Below are 18,749 nucleotides of genomic sequence, written 5' to 3'. Positions count from 1 at the left end.
GCAACAGTCACTCCTCCCTCAGCCTTCACATGGACAATTCAGTGGAGCAGGTCTAAGCTGCAGGACACAGGGTGTCTTAATCAGCAGGAGCCCAGAAGTACCCCTTAGATGGCCAAGTGCATAAACAGATCTTTTCAAGTTCTTGGTCCTGAGCCTAAGCAGGAATAAATTATGTAAGTGTCAGCTCTTGAGGCACATGCACTGAATTACTGTACTTGGTTTTGTCTCCCACTTGCCCTTGAGGCTTCCTGCTTTCAGCTTTGGACTGGATGTGGTAACTGGAATGCTAGAGTTTGACAATACTCATACTACAAATGTCTGAGATTTGAGTGCTCTATTACATAATGCTAACTAAATTATTTTGAGGAACTGTTCTGTAGACACATCTCTGCTATCACTTATGCATCTTTTCTATGTCCAATCATTTTCTCAGTGCCCTGGGAGGCAAAAGGGGCTCTACATGAGGTGTATGTATGCCAACACTTAAGTGCTGAGATGACAGCATTAAGGGCAAAGCTCTCACATCTTTTCTGAGATATCAGCACAGCTTGGGTGCTTCTGGAGTTCCTGAATACTAATGCACACCGCAGGGGAAACAAAGGAGAAGTTAGATGTTTGCATGCAGTTGTGGGTCTGCAGTTTCACTGGGACCAGAGATGATCTGAAATGCTCACGCAAGTGGAGTGCTGCTGTGGCCAGGTGTGGGCTCTGAGGGGGACAGGCTGGGATGGACAACAGGGAGAAGAGTTGACTTTCATGTGAGAGAACAGTGGGAATGTGTGGAGTTTTGCCTTGGGATGGGTAAGCCAGGCAAGTGTTTATGGGTTAGGATTAGAGGGCAGATCAACATGAGTGATATTGTCTGCTTACAGGCTTCCTGATCAGGTGGAAGGAGCAGATGATCCTGTAGGTACCTTCATATTCACAATCCCTGGTTCTCATAGGAGGCTTGAGCCATGCAAGTATCTGCTGGAAAAGCAGCACAGTTGAGCACAGGCAATCCAGGAGGCTTCTGGAGTACACTGATGACAAGTCCTTGGCACAGGCAATTGAGGAGCTGAAATAGGGCAATACTTTCTTAGACCTGGTACTAAAAACAAGGAAGAAATTATCAAGGGCAGTCTTGGATCTAAGTGGAGAGAACACGGAAAATAGTAGGAACACAACCCTGGACTCAGGAGAATAGATTCTGGCCTGTTCAAGGACCTGCTTGGAAGAGTTCTAGCATGTAGAAACCAATTCTGTGCTGGCAAAGGTGTGATTTTTTTTTTCTTTAATATTTTTTTCACTGGAAGAAGTGATACTGAGCTCTTACTGAGTGTTACCATAATGATGTTAGTTTTTAGTTAATCCTTTAAGTAATAACTTTTGACTTATTTGTTTTCTATGTGAGTTAGCTTTGTGTAAAACTGCTTTTGCTTTCTTTAATACTTGTGTAGTTTACTTTGTGTAGTATCACTGAAGTATTAAAGAATCCTAAATTTGATGTTAGAAATTCTAGCTATGTAAAAATGAAAATGGTGTTCAGCTGACAGAGTTAGTGATATTACCATTCCTTTTAGCATCCTTAGGAAGGGTTAATACCGTGAAATGCTTTACTTTATATCTCTACTGTGGAATACATTTTTCATTTTTTTTTCAGGTCTTTTTTGTGAAAAGGTAGAAAACTTTCAGTGGACCTTTACAAGGTTTTGCCATGTGTAGGAGAGAAGAAAAGATTGCTAGGGAAAGATAGGCTTGTTTTATGACTTTAAGGTACACCCCAATGCCTTGAGCCTGTGGAAAGCATTGAGCTGAATCCAGCTATGTCAGAAGTCTTAAATTATGAGAGTCTTCATGGAGAACAAGAATAATATTGAACCTGGAAAAAATCATAGAAACCTGCAGGTCTAGCTATTTTTGCATGCTGTGTTTTGAATTCCTACTATTTTAAAATGAAAATGAATACATGAGGAAGACAAAATTTTAAAATGGCAGTATTCTGATTGTTCTGTCTTTTTGTATGTCTGTATAAAATTGTACCATTTGTAATGCTGTTCTTTTGAAAGCAACACTCTCCATGGCTGAGCACTGTGAGTTGTAATGGTGACAGCCAGCTGGTGCTGGACCACTGCTAAATGTATACTGAATAATTGGAACTTTGTCTCTTCTGTTCTTATCCTGTTGTTTCTATCTACACATTGTCCTTTTACTTTTGGTTCCACTTTAGTTTCTGATTCCTTTGTCCAGTCGTATTCCTTTTGGATCAGTTTCTTTTAAGGCAGCTGTTGCCTTCACGCTTCTATGTGTTTGCATGAAACAAAGTTAACTGTTCATACAGATGGCTGGTTTTTAGGATAGACGTTTATTTGTTTGTTGTTGTTTTTGTCATGTTCAGAGCAAAAGCTGAATTTACTTAATACCGATAAACTTTATCAATTGACTTGTTGGAGAAACTTGTAGTTTTATGTGCCAGCTTGCACTCATTTCTGGTAGGTTTTAAGGCACATGTTTTCTTCAGCTTGAAGGAGAAAAGGTGTCGACCTGTACTGATTTCTTTAGGGGGCTTCTTATTTAGGAAATCGTGAAGGTGAAAGTAACTACAGTAGATATGAGACCCTTTGAAGTGAATTAGTGTATGAAGGAATCAATGTAGTATGAATTGCTTGCATTGAACTCTTCTAAAATTATTCACAAATTATTCAAAAATCAGTGTGGTACATAGTGTTCATGTAGTCTCTGAAAGGGTCAGTTTTCCCAAGATTTGAGACATATGAACAGGAATATTTGGGCTTTCAATAGTTCACTTCAATGTAGTTTTTCTTCCTCCACTCTGGCTATCTAAGTATATTGGATACTATCATTAGACTTTTAGACCAGAAGCAAACTGGTTTTGGCATCATTTATACAAGCCTAACACTTCATGGTATCTTCATCACCAAAGTTGAATTCCAAATTCATTTTGTGCACAGCTAAAAGATTTTAATTTCAGAGACATTTTTATGTTTCTGAAGTCTTTGAAAAGAACACAAGCTGCTATTTTAAGTGAAGCATATTTAGAAAAGTTCATGTTATGCTACTTAGAGCTTACTTTACACTGTTCAAAAACAATCTTAATGCTTTTGAATACTGTAAGAGGTTTGTCACAGCCTTTTAAAAAAATCAATAAATTCATTGGGAGATGTTTGTTTCAGTGACTGTTGTTGTATGTGGAAGAGCATTGCTGGCAGACTAGTGTAGTAATTTTCTGTATTTATAATGCAGAGTAATAAGACAATTGATGGCCAGACAAGGAATGTGACAACATTTATATCTAAAGTCTGTGATGCAGATGCACCTGAAGGTAAGATTAATTTATTGTATTCTGATGTTACATGTGTATGCTCAGCTGTAATATGCAACTCAGTCTCTTTATGGCTTGGATTTGCTTTGGTCTGATATGAACTTCTGATGTATAACTATGTCCAGAAAACAGCTTCCTTACAGCTTATATAATTCATTTGAAAAAATGACTTTTATAGTAGAAACCATGTATAACAATGCATTCCAGGTAACTTTAAAATCTATTTGCTTTAACATGTTTGCAGAAGACCTTAAAAATAAACCCTAGCTGTTGAATACTTTAGCATCTGAAGTGTCAGTTTAGTACATATATTTATTATACAAACATGCAGAGAATATTCTATTAAATTTCACAATGTAATCAGGAAAACTATGATCTGAACTTCTCAGTGCGATTTTATAGGTAAGAGAATTCTGCAGTTTTTATTAAGATATAAATATGTGCTGTTCCATGAGCAACAATACCAGTGGAACTTGACATCTTAGGCTATTTTCCTGTAATCCTCTTACTCCAAATTTATCATGACCTCTAACATCCAGTGTAACTCCTGCTCATCTTTGTTATTAACCATCCCTTTTTGAACAGTTACTTGGGAAGATGATGTATTGTGGATATTCTGGAGCTTCAAGTAGTGACTAGCAAGTACATAATTGTGGAGCTTTCCTTTACTTTTCATCTAGGCAAGCCTAAATGCTGAATTTCTTTGGAAGAATGGTAATGTTTTATTTAGTCTTTATTCCTCTATGAAACTTGGCTAAAGCTGCGAATGAATTTTAGCCTGGTCTCATTAAAAAACAACAAGCTAATTGAAATCATGCAGGATTTGATTTTTACAATGTTGCATTTCCTCTTCCTTTCCCTCTACATATAAACAATTTTTGCACAGTTTGAATTGCACTAGTCACTGCAATACTGAGACTGCTGTCACTATAGATTTTATCAATTGCTTTGGTCTCTTGTTCAAAAAAAATGGATCTCAGCAGAAGATTTATGGCCTTCAGAATGGTCTGGATTTTTTTCAGGCCAAAGCTCTCAGTTGTTATCTCTTGGGCAAAACCTCAGGTCCCTTGTATAAAGAGGATTTGGATTTAGGTGTGCATTTATATACTTACAGAAAGGCTTGGCAGTGTTTGTTAATTGATAGAAAAGATAGTTGTCCTGTGTTCTCATCTTATTGTCAATATTCTGTAGCTACTGAATTCAGACCATACTTCCAGAATATCTTATCAGTTCCTCAGATTTTCTTCCCATTTTTATTATTGGGAAAGATAGTATTTAATTTTAAATAACTTTGGTACTAGTGGAGATAACTATGCCATTCGTAGTTCACAATCTATCAGGCTGAGGTCTCTTTTACAAGGTGGTTCCCATGTATTTAAACTCATCTTCAAATTTAGCAGGTAGGTGTTAGTCTTATTCCTGGTGTTTCATATAATTTCCCAAGGGGGATGGATTTTTCTCATGTCTTCACCCATACTTCAAATAAATCATTTATCCACCTTTATTGCTGATGATTATTTTTAGACTTAAAGCAGTTTTAAGTGTTTTGATATTTTGACAGATGCAATCATTCAATTCATATTTTGGCTGCCATATTTTTGTGGTTTAAAATAGAAACTCTTCTGTGGCAGAGTTTAGAACAGAACAATCTATCTTGCAAAATGAGATCACTTTGAGCAGGCTGTACAGATCTTTGTTTCTTGTAAACAGCTTCTTGTCTTGGCTACTATTTATTGAGAGAAGGATATAGTCACTGGCATTGACAAGTTCATTAGTCTTGACTTTTCTGGGAGAAATTCAAATAGTCTGATTTCTTCAGACTTTGTGCTTAATTGTAGGAACTGGGATTAGGCTGAAACTTCTTAAATTCCATCTATATTTGGTGTTTTTTGAGTACTTTGAACGCTTTGCATGATTTTTTTTTTTCCTAATTTGCTTTGATCAATGGAAACAATATAGCTGCTGCTTAACACTATTGTACTGATGTGCCTGAATGTAAGTTGGCACGTGTAAATGATGGCTTTGGTTTGCCAATTGCTAACATGCACTGTTGTGCTGAGTAGCTTTGAGTCATGTTTTTTCCTAATAGGAGAGTGGTGGAGAAGATATTGATATGCTGTCCTGTGCTAGCCTAGTGTAACTAGAAGATGAATGGATATTTCTTAAATGTGAACATTAATGTGATCAAAAAGGCCATAGTGGAGTTCTGTTAACTGCAGATACAGTCAGGCCATTGATGTATTTTTATAAAGGAAAGAAAAATTTCTTTTGTAATGCTTCAACTTTCAAAAAATAAAGTTGCAGTAGTGGAAATGCTTCACTGTTTTATCCAGTTAATTTTGAAAAGTGGAAATGTAATGCTTGCCTTGGAATACTTGACATGCTTAATACTTGATAATGAAAACTAATGAAAATAACTTGTAGATTCTACTTGTATGCTCTGTGATCAGGGAGAGTATGTTACCGAGTAAAACATTTCAAAGGTAGGAACTAGATTTTAAAATACAATTTCTCTTGTTTTTTAAGGATACTAGACACAGAGCAAAAATAAATGCGACTTCAAGTTAAGGTAAAGGTTGGCTGAGCACTTGTAGGTTTTATTGACTTCACCGATACTATGGTTTTATTTTATGTAAACCATTGAACTGGAACTAAATGCAAATATTGATCTGTCTTCTCAGCACTTTCTTTTATTTAAACTGAATTAATACTAACATGTATTTTTCCTTAAACATAAAATAAACTGTGACCTTTTAATGGCTGTGCTGATAGATAACCCTATAGCAATCTGCTCTGTTTTATTGAGTACTCAGAAATTGTAGATATGATCTCTACTTACTGTAACTAAGTCCTTTTTTTCTTTCTGAGATGGTAGAAGAGACATGATCTGATCTTTTTATAGCAACTAGTAACATCAAAAACTTCAACGTTGTTAAAACTTCAGGCTTTAATGAACAGTGTTTTCTATATGTTTCAAACCAGGGTTAGTTTGAAAAGGACAATTTCACTTTCTGAAAATAAAAAAACACAAGGCAATTAAAACACACTAAGTATTTACAGTTAAATATATAATTTGAAGGCATTTAGCATTACATTGTCTGCTTTCATGAAGCAAAGCTTGTTTCTATTTACTCCTGATATGCAGGAGCTGAATGTGCTTTACACTGAATGCCAGAGAGCACATGACAGCATAACTACATGGGACAGACAGAACAGAAGCCAAAGATTAATAGAGCAGACTACATCTTATAACTCAGTGAAGTACTTTTTCTTAGTTACATTTAAACATCTTGCACAAAACAATTGTGTTCTGGTAAATATAGTCTTTTAACATAGTCTTTTGGAGCAGAAAATTTAATATATTTGTTATAGGCAAAACAAGCATTAGTTTTTAGTGTTCAATACAGCTGAGCAAAGACCTAATCATTGTTTTCCAGGACTGATGCCAGTTAAACTGTAGGATCTGCAGTTCAGCTGAGCATAATGTCAAGCAAAGGAGTTCAGTTATGTGATTAAGATTCTTGCAGCTAGACTGATACTTTGAAAACTTGGTATAGATTTAGCTAAACAGGTTAATGAGATTTAATGTAAATGAGCAATGACTCAGCTGCAAGCCTGCATACAAGACTTTTCCCAGCCTTAATTATAAGATCTGATTAACACTATCTGCCTCTTTCTAGATGAGAAAACTGTGAAAGATGTTTTTTTAAGCATCATTCACTTTAAATGCATAACACACTATGAATCCCCTTGACTTGGGTTCTTTCATTTCCTTAATTGGGGAAATGAGCTTTACTTGGGGTCTGCTAAATGCTGGGTAGTCTTGTCTGCTGGGTGTTCTGCATAGACCTGCACTGACTCCAACTGCATGTATACTGGGGAAGAAACAAGGTGATCTCCATTTCCAAGGCTTTGAACTGAGCAGGAATTACTGTGCTGATTAGAACTGCACCTTCTTACAGGATTCTCTTGTCATCTGGAATTTAACAAGTGCAAGACCTCAGGCTGTATTGTAGCCCAAATAAAGATTAGATGTAGACATTACTCAAGCTGGAAAGGAACCCAAGTGTGAATGCCAAAACAGGAGCATACTCTGTTTCTCCTTCAGAGAAATCCAGAGACATGCAAAGTGAAAGCACAAGCAAGTTGTTCAGAACCTTTAGTATTAGTAATTTGTATGGAGTATCTTATGACCATGGATTACTACTTCCAAATAGCTGTTCCAAATGAATTAATTTACAAAGTTATAGAATATGTCACAAAAAGCCTAAAGAAATATTTTAGTGAGAACTTCATAAATGTTCCTGTTACTTGACTGAATGACCTTACTAGTACTTTACCCTGAATCTCTACTTAATGCTATCAAAGTTTCGTATAATCATGAGGACTCAATATAAATAAGCACAATGGTGCCTGTTTGACTCCAAACAGCCCTGTTTAGATCCCACCACTATGAACAGATATGAGCTACTCTGAACTACCTATTCTCTCTCCAAGTGATCACAATTGGACAGAAGCTTCATTTACTAAATACTCTGAAATGTTAAATGGAGTTTAGCAGTAAAGCAATTGCATAACATCTTGGATCAACATCGTGGTTCTATTTCCTGCTGGATTTAAGCCCAATGGTAAAGTGAGATGTTCTGATATTATTAGTACTTCAAAATAAGAGTTGAAGCTCCTTACAAAGGGTTGAGGGGTATGCATCTGTTCTTAAAAGGAGTAAATTAACCTAGTGTAAGTACTGTTTTGAGTAAGAAACCTACCAACGCTTTGTCTACGAAGTGATCCATTTAATATAGGCAGTTCTCTTACCACAAGAGGGTATCATATTTGGCCTCTCTGTAAACAGCAGTGCCACCAAATATTTTCATCACTGGAAAGGACATGACAAAAATGCAGTTAACATTGATGGTCTAGTGGTGCAAGGTAGTTGCAAGAAGTCTGAACTAGTACAAGTCGAACCTTGTACTAAGATGATACTGGAAAACATGGTAGATATCTACTTAGAAGCGAAATACAGAGAACACTCTGTCTGCAGCCTCATCCAATGGTTTATCTCTTCCTTGTAGGAAAAGGACATAACCTCTGTTTGGAATTAACAAGGCTTCAGATTTTAGTCATTGGTTACAGCAGTCCCTTTTCACTAGGCACATGGCCTTGTAGCATTAGTGTTTTCTTCACTTGAAGGTATTTAATAAACATTAAAATCAAGTCATCCTTTAAACCTATGAAAAATGAGATTAACAGGTTTAGCACTTTGAATCTCATTAAGTGGTTTTCCTCTTGACTGCTAATACATGCAAATCTTGGCACCCTCTCAGATTCTCTGTAACCAAACTAAAATAGAAATCTTATAGCTGGGTGCAGTTTTCAATTATAATGTCATAGCTGTGCTAGGATGAACTCCAAATCTAAAATAGCAAGAAGAGGACTGATAGGCCTGTTGAATGTATAAAGGGAAGTGGTGAGAACTCTTGCCAAACTCTTGCCTATGTTTGGTTAAAGCTTGGTTGTATTTGCTGCTTTGTAAGATCTAGTACCCTGTTTCTGCAACTGAATCCTGTATTTCCTGTTTGTGGATGATACTTTTTAAAAAGTTGACTGTTGGAAAAAAATTGTGACCTGTATCACTCAATACGAGTTTTCTCTCATTATTTAACGTTCAAAAACTTTGACTAGTGACTTATTTTTTTCTCATTTCAGCACAAAATCTTGGAGGATATTACTGGAAGCCTCCTTATGCTATGAAGTCCTGATAGCACTGATGGGATTTGCAGATTCTTGAACTATTTAATGTAGACATTCATAGTTTGTAATTATCATCAAGTTGTATGACTGCTGCAGTAGTTAATGTATTGCAAAGAAACTGCAAATAGCTATTGGTTTTCCAGACTTTAACTTTTGTTACAAAATCAGATCTGACTAAACAGACTAATTCACATTGAGTGCATCATTTTCTGGCTCTCTAAGTTTATATCTGGTTTGGTTTGATTTGCACACTTGTAACATGAGGTATCAGATGTAACTAATGTGTAGCTTCTCTCACTTAAAAACAAAACAAAACAAAACTGAGTTTGTCTTCTAAATGATACCTTGTCCCAAATAGTTTCTCCAAGTTCTTTATTAGTCCCTGGTTTCCAAGTTTGTGGCTCCTCAGCCTGCTAAATCTTTTGCTTTGGCAGGATTTGATTCCAAACCTACTGAGCACCTCCTGTTGAGTAGGGTAGGTTCTTGGACTAGATTTATCCAGCTAGACTTTTGGTTTCTACAGCTCTCTATTAGATGCAATTTCACTTTCAGCTAAGCCAAAACCAAACCAATGACAAAAAAAAGAGATTACAAACTATAAAAAAAAAAACCCTCACCAAACAATTGGGATAAAACAGCCGGCAGCTTTTTGTGCTTGCATGTTAAACCTATATTTGAAAGTACTGTAGATGGCTGCAAACTGTTTAACATGCGAGCGCTTTGGTACTCAGGCTTCTGTAGCACACTGTGGTACTTCAAAGTGCTCTCTGATTGAAATATTGGAAGCTTAGTTATTCACATCTCTTTAAATGGGGAACTGTTTGAGATACATACAACCAGTTGGGAAATGTTTTCAGATTCTTGCTATATGTGAATCCACCCATTCTGATAGTATGTTTTCCAACATGCTTTTCAATCTTGACAAGGAATCAAAGGGATAAATTTGTTGCAGTTAATCTTGAGGCAAATACTTGTAAATCTCTATAATGCTTGCATTATTGTGAAAGCTGAAAGAACAACCAATTGAAGGTTTAAGTAATTTCTGGAAAAAGTTAGCTGAGGGAAAGAAGTAACTGGAATGGGATGCCACAAGCTAAAAATTGTTAAAGCTTTGTGTAGCAAATTGAGTTTGAGCTAGTAAAACCAGAGAAGTAGCAGCAGCAGAAGAGCTGGATTGTGAAATGTGAAGACAGGCTCAGCACCTGAATGAGGCTAGTATTAATTTTGTGTGTGTGTATGTGTATATATATATATATATATCACAGCAGAGAAGAACATGTAAAAAGTAGGGATGTGCTCAAATGGAATATGTGGAAAAACTGTTGTAGAAACTGCTGAGTAACAGGCAACTAAGCGCATAGTCCTTTTTTACCTGTTTAGCTATAGGAAAATATAAAAAATAGTGCATTTGTGGCTGGAGGCAGCTGTTACTGCCACTTCATCAATCTGTTTCCAGAGAAACCTGTGAAAGTGGTACCTTAAATACAGTCTTGAACTTCTGCAGAAGTTGAAGTCCTGGAGTGACCTTAAGACTTAGAGAAATATGGATGAAGATGTTAAATTGCAAGACTATAGGTACAAAAGCAAAGGGGAAACTTGTAGTTACAAAGCTTTTGATATAACTGCTAATATATGAAGATTCATGAAGCTTATTTTGTCTTGTCCATCTGAACACTTTGATCAGTGACTAAAGCCAAAACAAGAAATAAGTTCGTGTGCCATCTTTTGAGGTTTCAATCTTTAGCAGAGTATTTCTTTCTATATTTTGTTACTCCTTATTTCTACTTTTTTGTGTTGTTTTGGGTTTTTTTTGTTGTTTGTTTGTTTTTGTTTTTTTTAAATAAATGGAGAAGAGTACATCTGTCTCAGGATTGCTTACAGTACTGTAGCCCTTTTTTCCTCCAATGGCCAAAAGAGATTCTGATCACTCAATGAGTATTTGTGGTAGAAGTGGAAGTGTCACTGCTCAAGAGAAAATAATTGGACATTACACAGTGAATATGGAATATGACTGTGTGGGTCTTACACCATTAGAGGTCACTTGGTTTCTTACCTAGTTGAAGTCATAGTTTTTTATGGGCCCTTAACTTCCTCTTGCAGTTTCGTTGTATGGGCAAAGTTACTTAACTTTTTTGATCGGTTTGATTACTATAAATTGACTGTAACTGTTTGCTTGATTTTCCTAGTGAAATGTTGATTTGCAAGACAAAATTAAAAAAACAGAACTTCTGTGTTTTATATAGCCACATGTAGCCAGTTCACAGGTCTTACACATTTCCTAGTCTTTCATAAGTGGTTTGAGTTGCAACACACCTTTCTCAAATATGAGATGTCCAATTAAGAAGTTCCTTTTGTTTTGGAATTTGAGGAAGCATTGCGTGTGGTGCTGTAAAGAAAATGTTGCCATTATAAAAATAACAAGGCTCTATGAGAGCCCATGGTTTCCCTTAGTGAGTTGCTGAAGGGGCATACCTAACTGGGAATCATTCTACCACCCAGCAGAACACTTGCTATCTTAAATCTTTCCAGTAAAATAATCCAGAGGCTGCTTCTTCTACTGCTGTTGCTTAGTTTCTGATAAGTAAAGGCATGTTTCTCTGAGGCCATTTTTGAGCCTGAAATCTTCGTACTGTACCTACTCAGTTTGTAGGAATCCTAGTGTTTTTTAAATTTTGTTTGAAATACTAATACACTGTGGCAGAGAAAAACATTAATATTGATACTGCTTGTAGGTGCCAAGAAAACATTTTTAGAAGGTGTCTGAGTGGTCTATCCAGCTGTGTTCCTTGAGTTACAGCATCCAAAGCCAACTGTTCTTGCTCTGGTTGTTTATTCTATTTGTCAAAATGCTTTCTAGCTTTGTTGCAGGAAAGCAATGGCAAGAAAATATGAACACCTCTAAAAACTATTTAGAGGCAGTTGACTTGTTTTCTTGTAATGTAGAACTGACTTGACCTGTAGGAATGTTGTTTGTTCTGTGATATAAGGTGCTGCTTGTCTTAAGTCACAGAAAGTGCACAGGAATTGCAGTAAATAGTAAAACAGTGTCATCGTATCTCAGTAGCACAATGAGAAACAGTATCTGGAAATCAACAAAAGCCTAGAAAAATGTGTTTAAGATGTCACAGCTGTTAAAGTGCTGCTACATCTGAGGTACCAGAAGTGAATGTTAACCATTGTCCCATATAAATGTTCCTATCCAAGTCAGATGATTTAAACTGTGAGTAGGGGCACAGGCCAGATGTAGGCCCAGAAGTCAAGCCTGTAAGGCAGAAATGCAGGTTTGCCCTTAATTACACTGTCCCAAGGGAAGTCTCAGACCTGTTGTAACTTGATGTGTAACTTAAGTTTAGAAACACATCAAACACATTCTGGAAGCTACAGTTTTAAGTTGGACTGCAAGCAGCACCTGCTCTTTGCAATGTAACTTCTGAATGATTGGCAGCAGGGCCATATGAAACACTAAGTGATCTTGGATACCTGAAGCCATGCTTTCAGTGCTTTTAGGATTTGGAATATGCTATGCTTATACATTCTAGCACAGCAAAGCTGCGGGTTTTCATTTGGAAACAGTTTTGAGTGTATTTTAAGCAAAACTAGGTTATACTTGAAATTGGGCATGTAAATTTCATTTGTCTGGAGATGACATTCTTATTATCAGTTTGGGTTTTTCATCTGAAATACCATGTTTAGTGTTAGATCTGTCTGTGCTGACTCTATATCTGCCTTCGTGTAATGTGAAATGTAGTGATTTTGAGCACATGCAGGACCTCAAGAGGTAGTCTGGTCTAATGCCCCAGCAGGGTCAAGGACAGCAGGTTGCTCAGGTTTATTGAGTTGTGAATGTCTCCACAGATGTAGATTCTAAAACCTTTTTGGGCAGCCTGCTTCAGTGTTTAACTACACTTATGGTGAAGCTTCTCCTATTACCTAGTAAGAATACTTCTTGCTGTAATTGTCGTCTGCTGTCCTTCTGTTGTGCAGGTCTGGGAAGAACCTTGCCCTGTATTTTGTAGGTCCCCACTAGATGGCAGAGGTAGCAGTAAGACACACCTGCAAGCACCTTTACTTCAAACTGAACAAACACATTTTCATAGTATACTATGTGCTCTAACTGTTGCAGTGATCCTTGGCTGGACTTGCTCCAGTTCGTCAACAATTCTTTCTTATTGGGGAGCCAAAATTGGCGCTGTTGCAGATGCAGTTGCAGTCGGAGTAGAAGGAAGTGATCACTTCCCTGGACCTGTTGGCTGTACGTCTGATAGTGAAGCCTGGTATTCCATTACACTTTTGAGTTGCAAAGGAACACTGTTAACTAACTGTTCTGTTTGTCTACTGGGACATGAGGTCACTTTCTGCGAAGTTATTTTATCTGGTCAACTATTACAAGGGGCCTGGAAAAGTAGGGTCCCTAGTGTGTTGGGTCCCCATATCTCCCCAGTTCAATCTACAGATTTCCAGAGGATATAGTCTGTTTCATTGTCTAGCTGATTAATGAAGAGGTAAAACAAGTGCACACCTCAGCATTGACTCCCAAGGAGTGCCAATGCTTTTAAATTGTTCGTAATTCTTCCCTAAGAAACTAGTTGCTTCTATGTGCTTTTGTGAAAGCTCATTGTATTTTGAGGTGCAGAAAAGACAGACTGCATTATCTGTAAATAAACTCTTATTATTTGAGTTTTCAGTGCATAAAATGACTTTGTTTATCAACAGATTTGTTTATCCTTTTAACTCATCTTAAACTAGCTAATTTACTTCTTGGGAGAAGTCTTGGAAAGTATTACTACATTGAGCCTAAGGGTTTTCTAATTCACCAGAATGAAAAACTTCATCAGTGGACTTGAAGTAAAAGATAATGGACTCTTCAGGTAGTTGTGACTATTAGCACTTGCCATTGCTTAAAATCTAGTCTTGAATCCTGGCTGTTTGGCTTTGTTTGGTCAGCACTGTATATTATGCTGTATTCCTAAAAGGATGGCAGTTTTCTGTCAGAGACTTGGTAGCTTTCCATGTACACTTGTGTTCCAAATGTCAGTATTATTCACAATCATTCTGGATAATAAGTAGTTACCTTACTTCAGGTTATTCGTTATAACTTAATCTAAATTATGGTATATGGCAGAACAAGTTGATTAAAAATCATTGTCAACCTGTTTTGTAATATCTTAGTTCAGAAGGAATAACTAAAATTGAGTTGAACTTGTGACATGTTCCATAGAAATCTTTTCTCAAGGTCAAACTGCTCTAAAATATTTACCATCATCTATTTAATGCAATTACTCTTGAGAGCCATTTGAAAAAATTTTAGCTGTGTTTTATTCAAGTAACCAGCTGGAAAGCTGCAGATGGTGTTGACAATACTATCTGCAACTATGAAGCATCTTCACTTTACCAGCATTTTTTACTTTATTGGAAACATCACCTTTTCTATGGACATACAATGCTAGCAAATAATGGAATGTTGTGAGTAGTGTGCTACTTTACAATTTTTTCCCCCTTTTGTAGGGTAAGTACTATTGACTGGTGATAACAGGAGTGGGGAGGGGAAGTCAGTTTTCTCTGCATATCTGAGATCTAGTCTGGAAAACCAGGAAGGATTAGTTCAGCCAAATTCAGTCCTTGTGCTTTCATTCTGTATGTATTAGTGGAGAAGCATGCCTTCTCTAATTAAGCTGTTTTGTACTTAATTATTTGCATGATGTGTTTATTTCTGTGTTATATCCCTTGTGTGTAGGAGTTGTGAAATCCCAGTTTAACTTTTTTGTCTGCTGATACAGTGTAATAGATTTCAGAAATCAGTCTGCTGCATAAAGTAGTATTTAACTTAGTATTTTAAGTTATTATGTAAGTTTTATCAAGTCATTGGAGAACTGTTGAAGGAGTGGAGTTGTTTCTCTGTCTAGAATGATTCTATCTAAATAGTGTAGGGATTTGGTTTGAAGAGCTTGTCTTGGCAAAGTCAAGCAGTAGACCTTCCTGAAAAAGACCTGACCTCAACTCCATATTCTTTGCTCCCCAGGAAACGGGGAGTATGTGGTATAGTTAAAGCAGCTTGTTATCTAATGGTAAAGTTGAATGTTTGAATAAAATACCTTCAGAAAGTGGTGGTTGTCAGCTTGCTGGCTTGTTAGATGGCATACCAAAAGTTACGCTATCTAAGCAGCATATCACTTGCAGCATTAAGAGGTGGGAAATCTGTACCTAGGGGTTATTTCTAAACCTGGCGTCGCAACTGAGAGAACAGGCAAATTCTGGGTTGCTTACTTTTTATGGTGTTCAAGTTGTTTAGATACCAATTTCTACTCTGAAATGGGCTTTAGGTGGGGTTTGAAGCACAGTAAATGAGAAAAAGAGGAGATCATGTTATACCTTAGCATGAACTCCATGCACTCCCTCTTGCATTGGAGAGATTTGGCAGCTGGCTCGTGTGTTCTCCTGGCTGCCCTCTGGCAGGACCTCCTGCCTCTTACAGCCTCTGGGTCCAATACAAGCCTGTCTGCTTCCTTAAAAATGCCTTTACAATTTGATTCTTAATTCTGTTACAATCTGCCACTTTGTAATGGAGACAAATACTTAAATACAGCCACATCTAAAAATATTACTTACAGTGTTACAGGAGGAGTAAGATTTAACCAATGCTGTCAGATCTTGGGTAGAAAAACCCCTCTGCTCTCTGGGTCACAAGTCTAGTATATGTTGGGGATTTTTTTTTTTGCTTACATGATTCAGTGTTATACTTGACTTTGATTTTTACAAATTTTAAGCAATCCTGGTAGAGAGACATTTTTCTCAAAAAACTGAAATGTGTTTTTTAGTATAGAATCTGCTTTTTAATATCCTTATGCCTGCAGTTCATCTAAAAATGGAAATAACTAGGATCTGTCAGAATAGGCAATAACTGACACATCTCTAGGAGAAACTGTACCAGATAGTAATGGAGTTACCTGTGTAACTCTTAGCTTAGTGTTACCTGTGTGCACATTTACTCACTCATGAAAACAAATATTCCTTTTTTATACCTTCTTGTTAGAGGCGAGTAGATTTGATTTAATGGAGTGTAATTGTACTTCAAAGCTGAATACTCTCTAAAACTGCTGAATTATTGTCTTATAAATTGGAATCAGCTGGTTTTGTTCTGTGTTAATCAGTACTATTTACTTTCCTTTTAGATCAGTGTATTGTTACTCGGACATACCTCTTTCTTCATAAATTTTGGTTCTTCAGTGCTGCCTATTACTTTGGGAACTGGGCATTCATCGCAGTAAGTATTTTGCTTATAGAGATAGCTGAATCAAGTTGGGTCATTTACAGTAGTTGTCATTGAATCATTTGCATCACCACGCTGCCATTTAGTTTTATATATATTTTGCCCTTGTATGCTCTTTACTTGAATAACAGTAACTTTTATACTTATTTTAAATTTGCAGGTCTTTTTAATTGGATTAATTGTTTCATGTTGCAAAGGCAAGAAATCAGTCATTGAAGGTGAAGTGGATGAAGATGATTCAGACATGAGTGATGATGAACTGTCTGTTTATTACCGTTGATAGCCTTTCGCCTTCAAGATGAAAAACATTATTTAATGTTATGTTGAAAGTCATAACCATGTGGAAATTGTATCCAAATAAGCATCCTTGCACCTGTAAAAATAGAGGAAATAAGTGTACTCACTTAAAGGGGTAAAAAAATGAGTATCACTTTGAGTATCACTGTTATATCAGAACAAATATTGAAGTTGGCTTTGAATAATATATTTAAAAAATGGTTTATCATTAAATTTGTATGTAACTGTCTGATGTATAATTTGATGAATTACTGTAACAATTTCATTATGCTTTTCTGTTAACTTAGGTTTTCTTAAGTACTTTCATGCCTAACTTGTAGGATGTTTTTATTCAAGCTCATAAATAGAACTACCTAAAATCCAGCAATACGCCTGGTGGAAACATGGCTAGAAAGACTTGGATGAGGTTTAGACTTTCAGAAGGATGTGACTTTTGCATTACTTTTGCTGACATTTCTGGATTTCCTTTATGAAGCTCTAGTTAAAAAGAGACTGTCCTTAAAGTATGCCAACAACATGTACTTGAGTGGTAAGTTCCTGGTCTGTGAAGAATAAATCATTTTCTTACTGTTATCTCCACTGAGTTACCATGGGAATCCTCGGTAACTATGAGGTGAATTTTGCTCTATGAAAGGAAATAATTATTGTAAATGACCATATTCAGCATTGTCACAGTGTTTTAGTACAGTTCAGTTGTCAAACTGCCAGGTGCCTGACTTAGTAATAATCAACAGAATAATGAAGATGTGATTAATTTCTAACTTATTTTTCTCTTTAATGCAAATTGTTTTGTTTGAAGTTTTCTTTCAATATTTAATTTAAATGTTGTCAACTTGTTTACAAGTCAATATGTTTATATAAACAGAGTTCATAAATATTTTTGTCATTCCTCTTGTCCTTGTAATGTTGTTTTAGCTATATAGTTACTGAGTTCTATTTTGAAGACTGAAAAATATTTTCAGACATCCAAATATCTATTTCTATGAAAGAGAAAATGTTTACAGGTTTTTAAACTTCTAATGCTACCTGAGGGAAATTATAGTCCATGCAAGCACACGGAAATGTGATTTAGGTAAACTTCTAGTAAGAGTAATTGTTGAATAATCATTGAAATTTAGCAGAATTATTAATGTCCTGATTACATGTTTGCAAACTCTTAAAACTGACAGGTTTCAGTTATTTCAAAACCAGTCTTCCTCTTCCTGCAGTATTTCAGAACAGTGAGCTCTCAGGAACTTCTAGATTTTAATTTAGTTTCAGTATTTCTGGTGGTCTTAAGTAAGTTGCTTAGTTAATGCATGAACACAGGGAACTGGTGTTTGGGCTCTTACAGGAACAAACAAAACTAAAGTATTTTAAGCAGCCTTCTGTGCCAACTGCTCTAGTAATACGCATGTTTATGTGGCAATCTGGAAGAATCCCTGATGTTGTAGCTTTATCATAAGCTGCTAATATGCAGTCAAGTCTGCTCAACTAATAGCAATCCATCTGTTTGCTACCAGCGAGACATTTGAAAGGACAAATATATTCAAACACTGATGGTAGGTACAGAAACTTGACCAGGCAATCTGAGCTCCCTTTGACTAGAATTAGCTAAACACTATTTAAATATGACCACTGGGGAAACTTGCAAGTTATTATTTATAAGGAGTTCAAGTAACTCAAATGAAAGGTAGAACCTGATGTTGACTGGAAGCTGCATCCAGGGGACATCAAGAAGTTAGAATATACTTCTTTGTGGACGCCCTGGTGGAAAACATACATGAGCTAATTTAAATAAAGTTACCTGCTCAGATGTTCTCCTTTTTTGTGGGTTTTGTTCATATTTCATCTTCAGCTTTAACCAGTGATAATTATCACTTCCTTCTTTGTCTGCATCATGTACAGATTTGTTTGTTAATCTTTCTGGGTGTAAGGTTGAGCTGCAATACCCAGTTTTGCAGAGTTGTATCCATTTTATCTTTAACTTTTTTGCTGGGGAGATTCCTGCTTGTGTGAGGAAGACTGGCAGACAGGTGTTGGTTTCATGCCATGTAGCTGCTGTTGCATGCAGGCTTAAAGGTCACTGGCCAAGATGCCTGGCCAGTTTCTAGGTAGATGTTGGTTTAGATC

General features: G+C 36.5%; 1 protein-coding gene across 5 annotated transcripts in view; it reads left to right on the top strand.

Moving 5' to 3' along the window:
• The window catches only part of LMBRD1 (LMBR1 domain containing 1), a 76,547-nt gene extending 58,072 nt beyond the window's left edge, over positions 1-18,475 (top strand). For 3 of the 5 annotated variants that reach the window (XM_080342651.1, XM_080342650.1, XM_080342654.1), the window contains 3 exons: positions 3,244-3,322; positions 16,243-16,334; positions 16,501-18,475. In XM_080342651.1, coding sequence (XP_080198777.1) covers positions 3,244-3,322; positions 16,243-16,334; positions 16,501-16,620 — 291 coding nt within the window. In that variant the 3' untranslated portion in view covers positions 16,621-18,475. Of the gene's footprint in view, positions 1-3,243; positions 3,323-5,848; positions 5,892-9,028; positions 11,172-16,242; positions 16,335-16,500 lie in introns of those variants that run through there. The other 2 variants (XM_080342653.1, XM_080342652.1) reach the window with 2 other exon arrangements.
• Positions 18,476-18,749: the final 274 nt, after the last annotated feature.

This window comes from Nesoenas mayeri, assembly GCF_963082525.1.
Source record: "Nesoenas mayeri genome assembly, chromosome: 3".
In the NCBI taxonomy this organism is placed as follows: domain Eukaryota; kingdom Metazoa; phylum Chordata; class Aves; order Columbiformes; family Columbidae; genus Nesoenas; species Nesoenas mayeri.
This window is presented reverse-complemented; position numbering and strand designations above follow the sequence as displayed.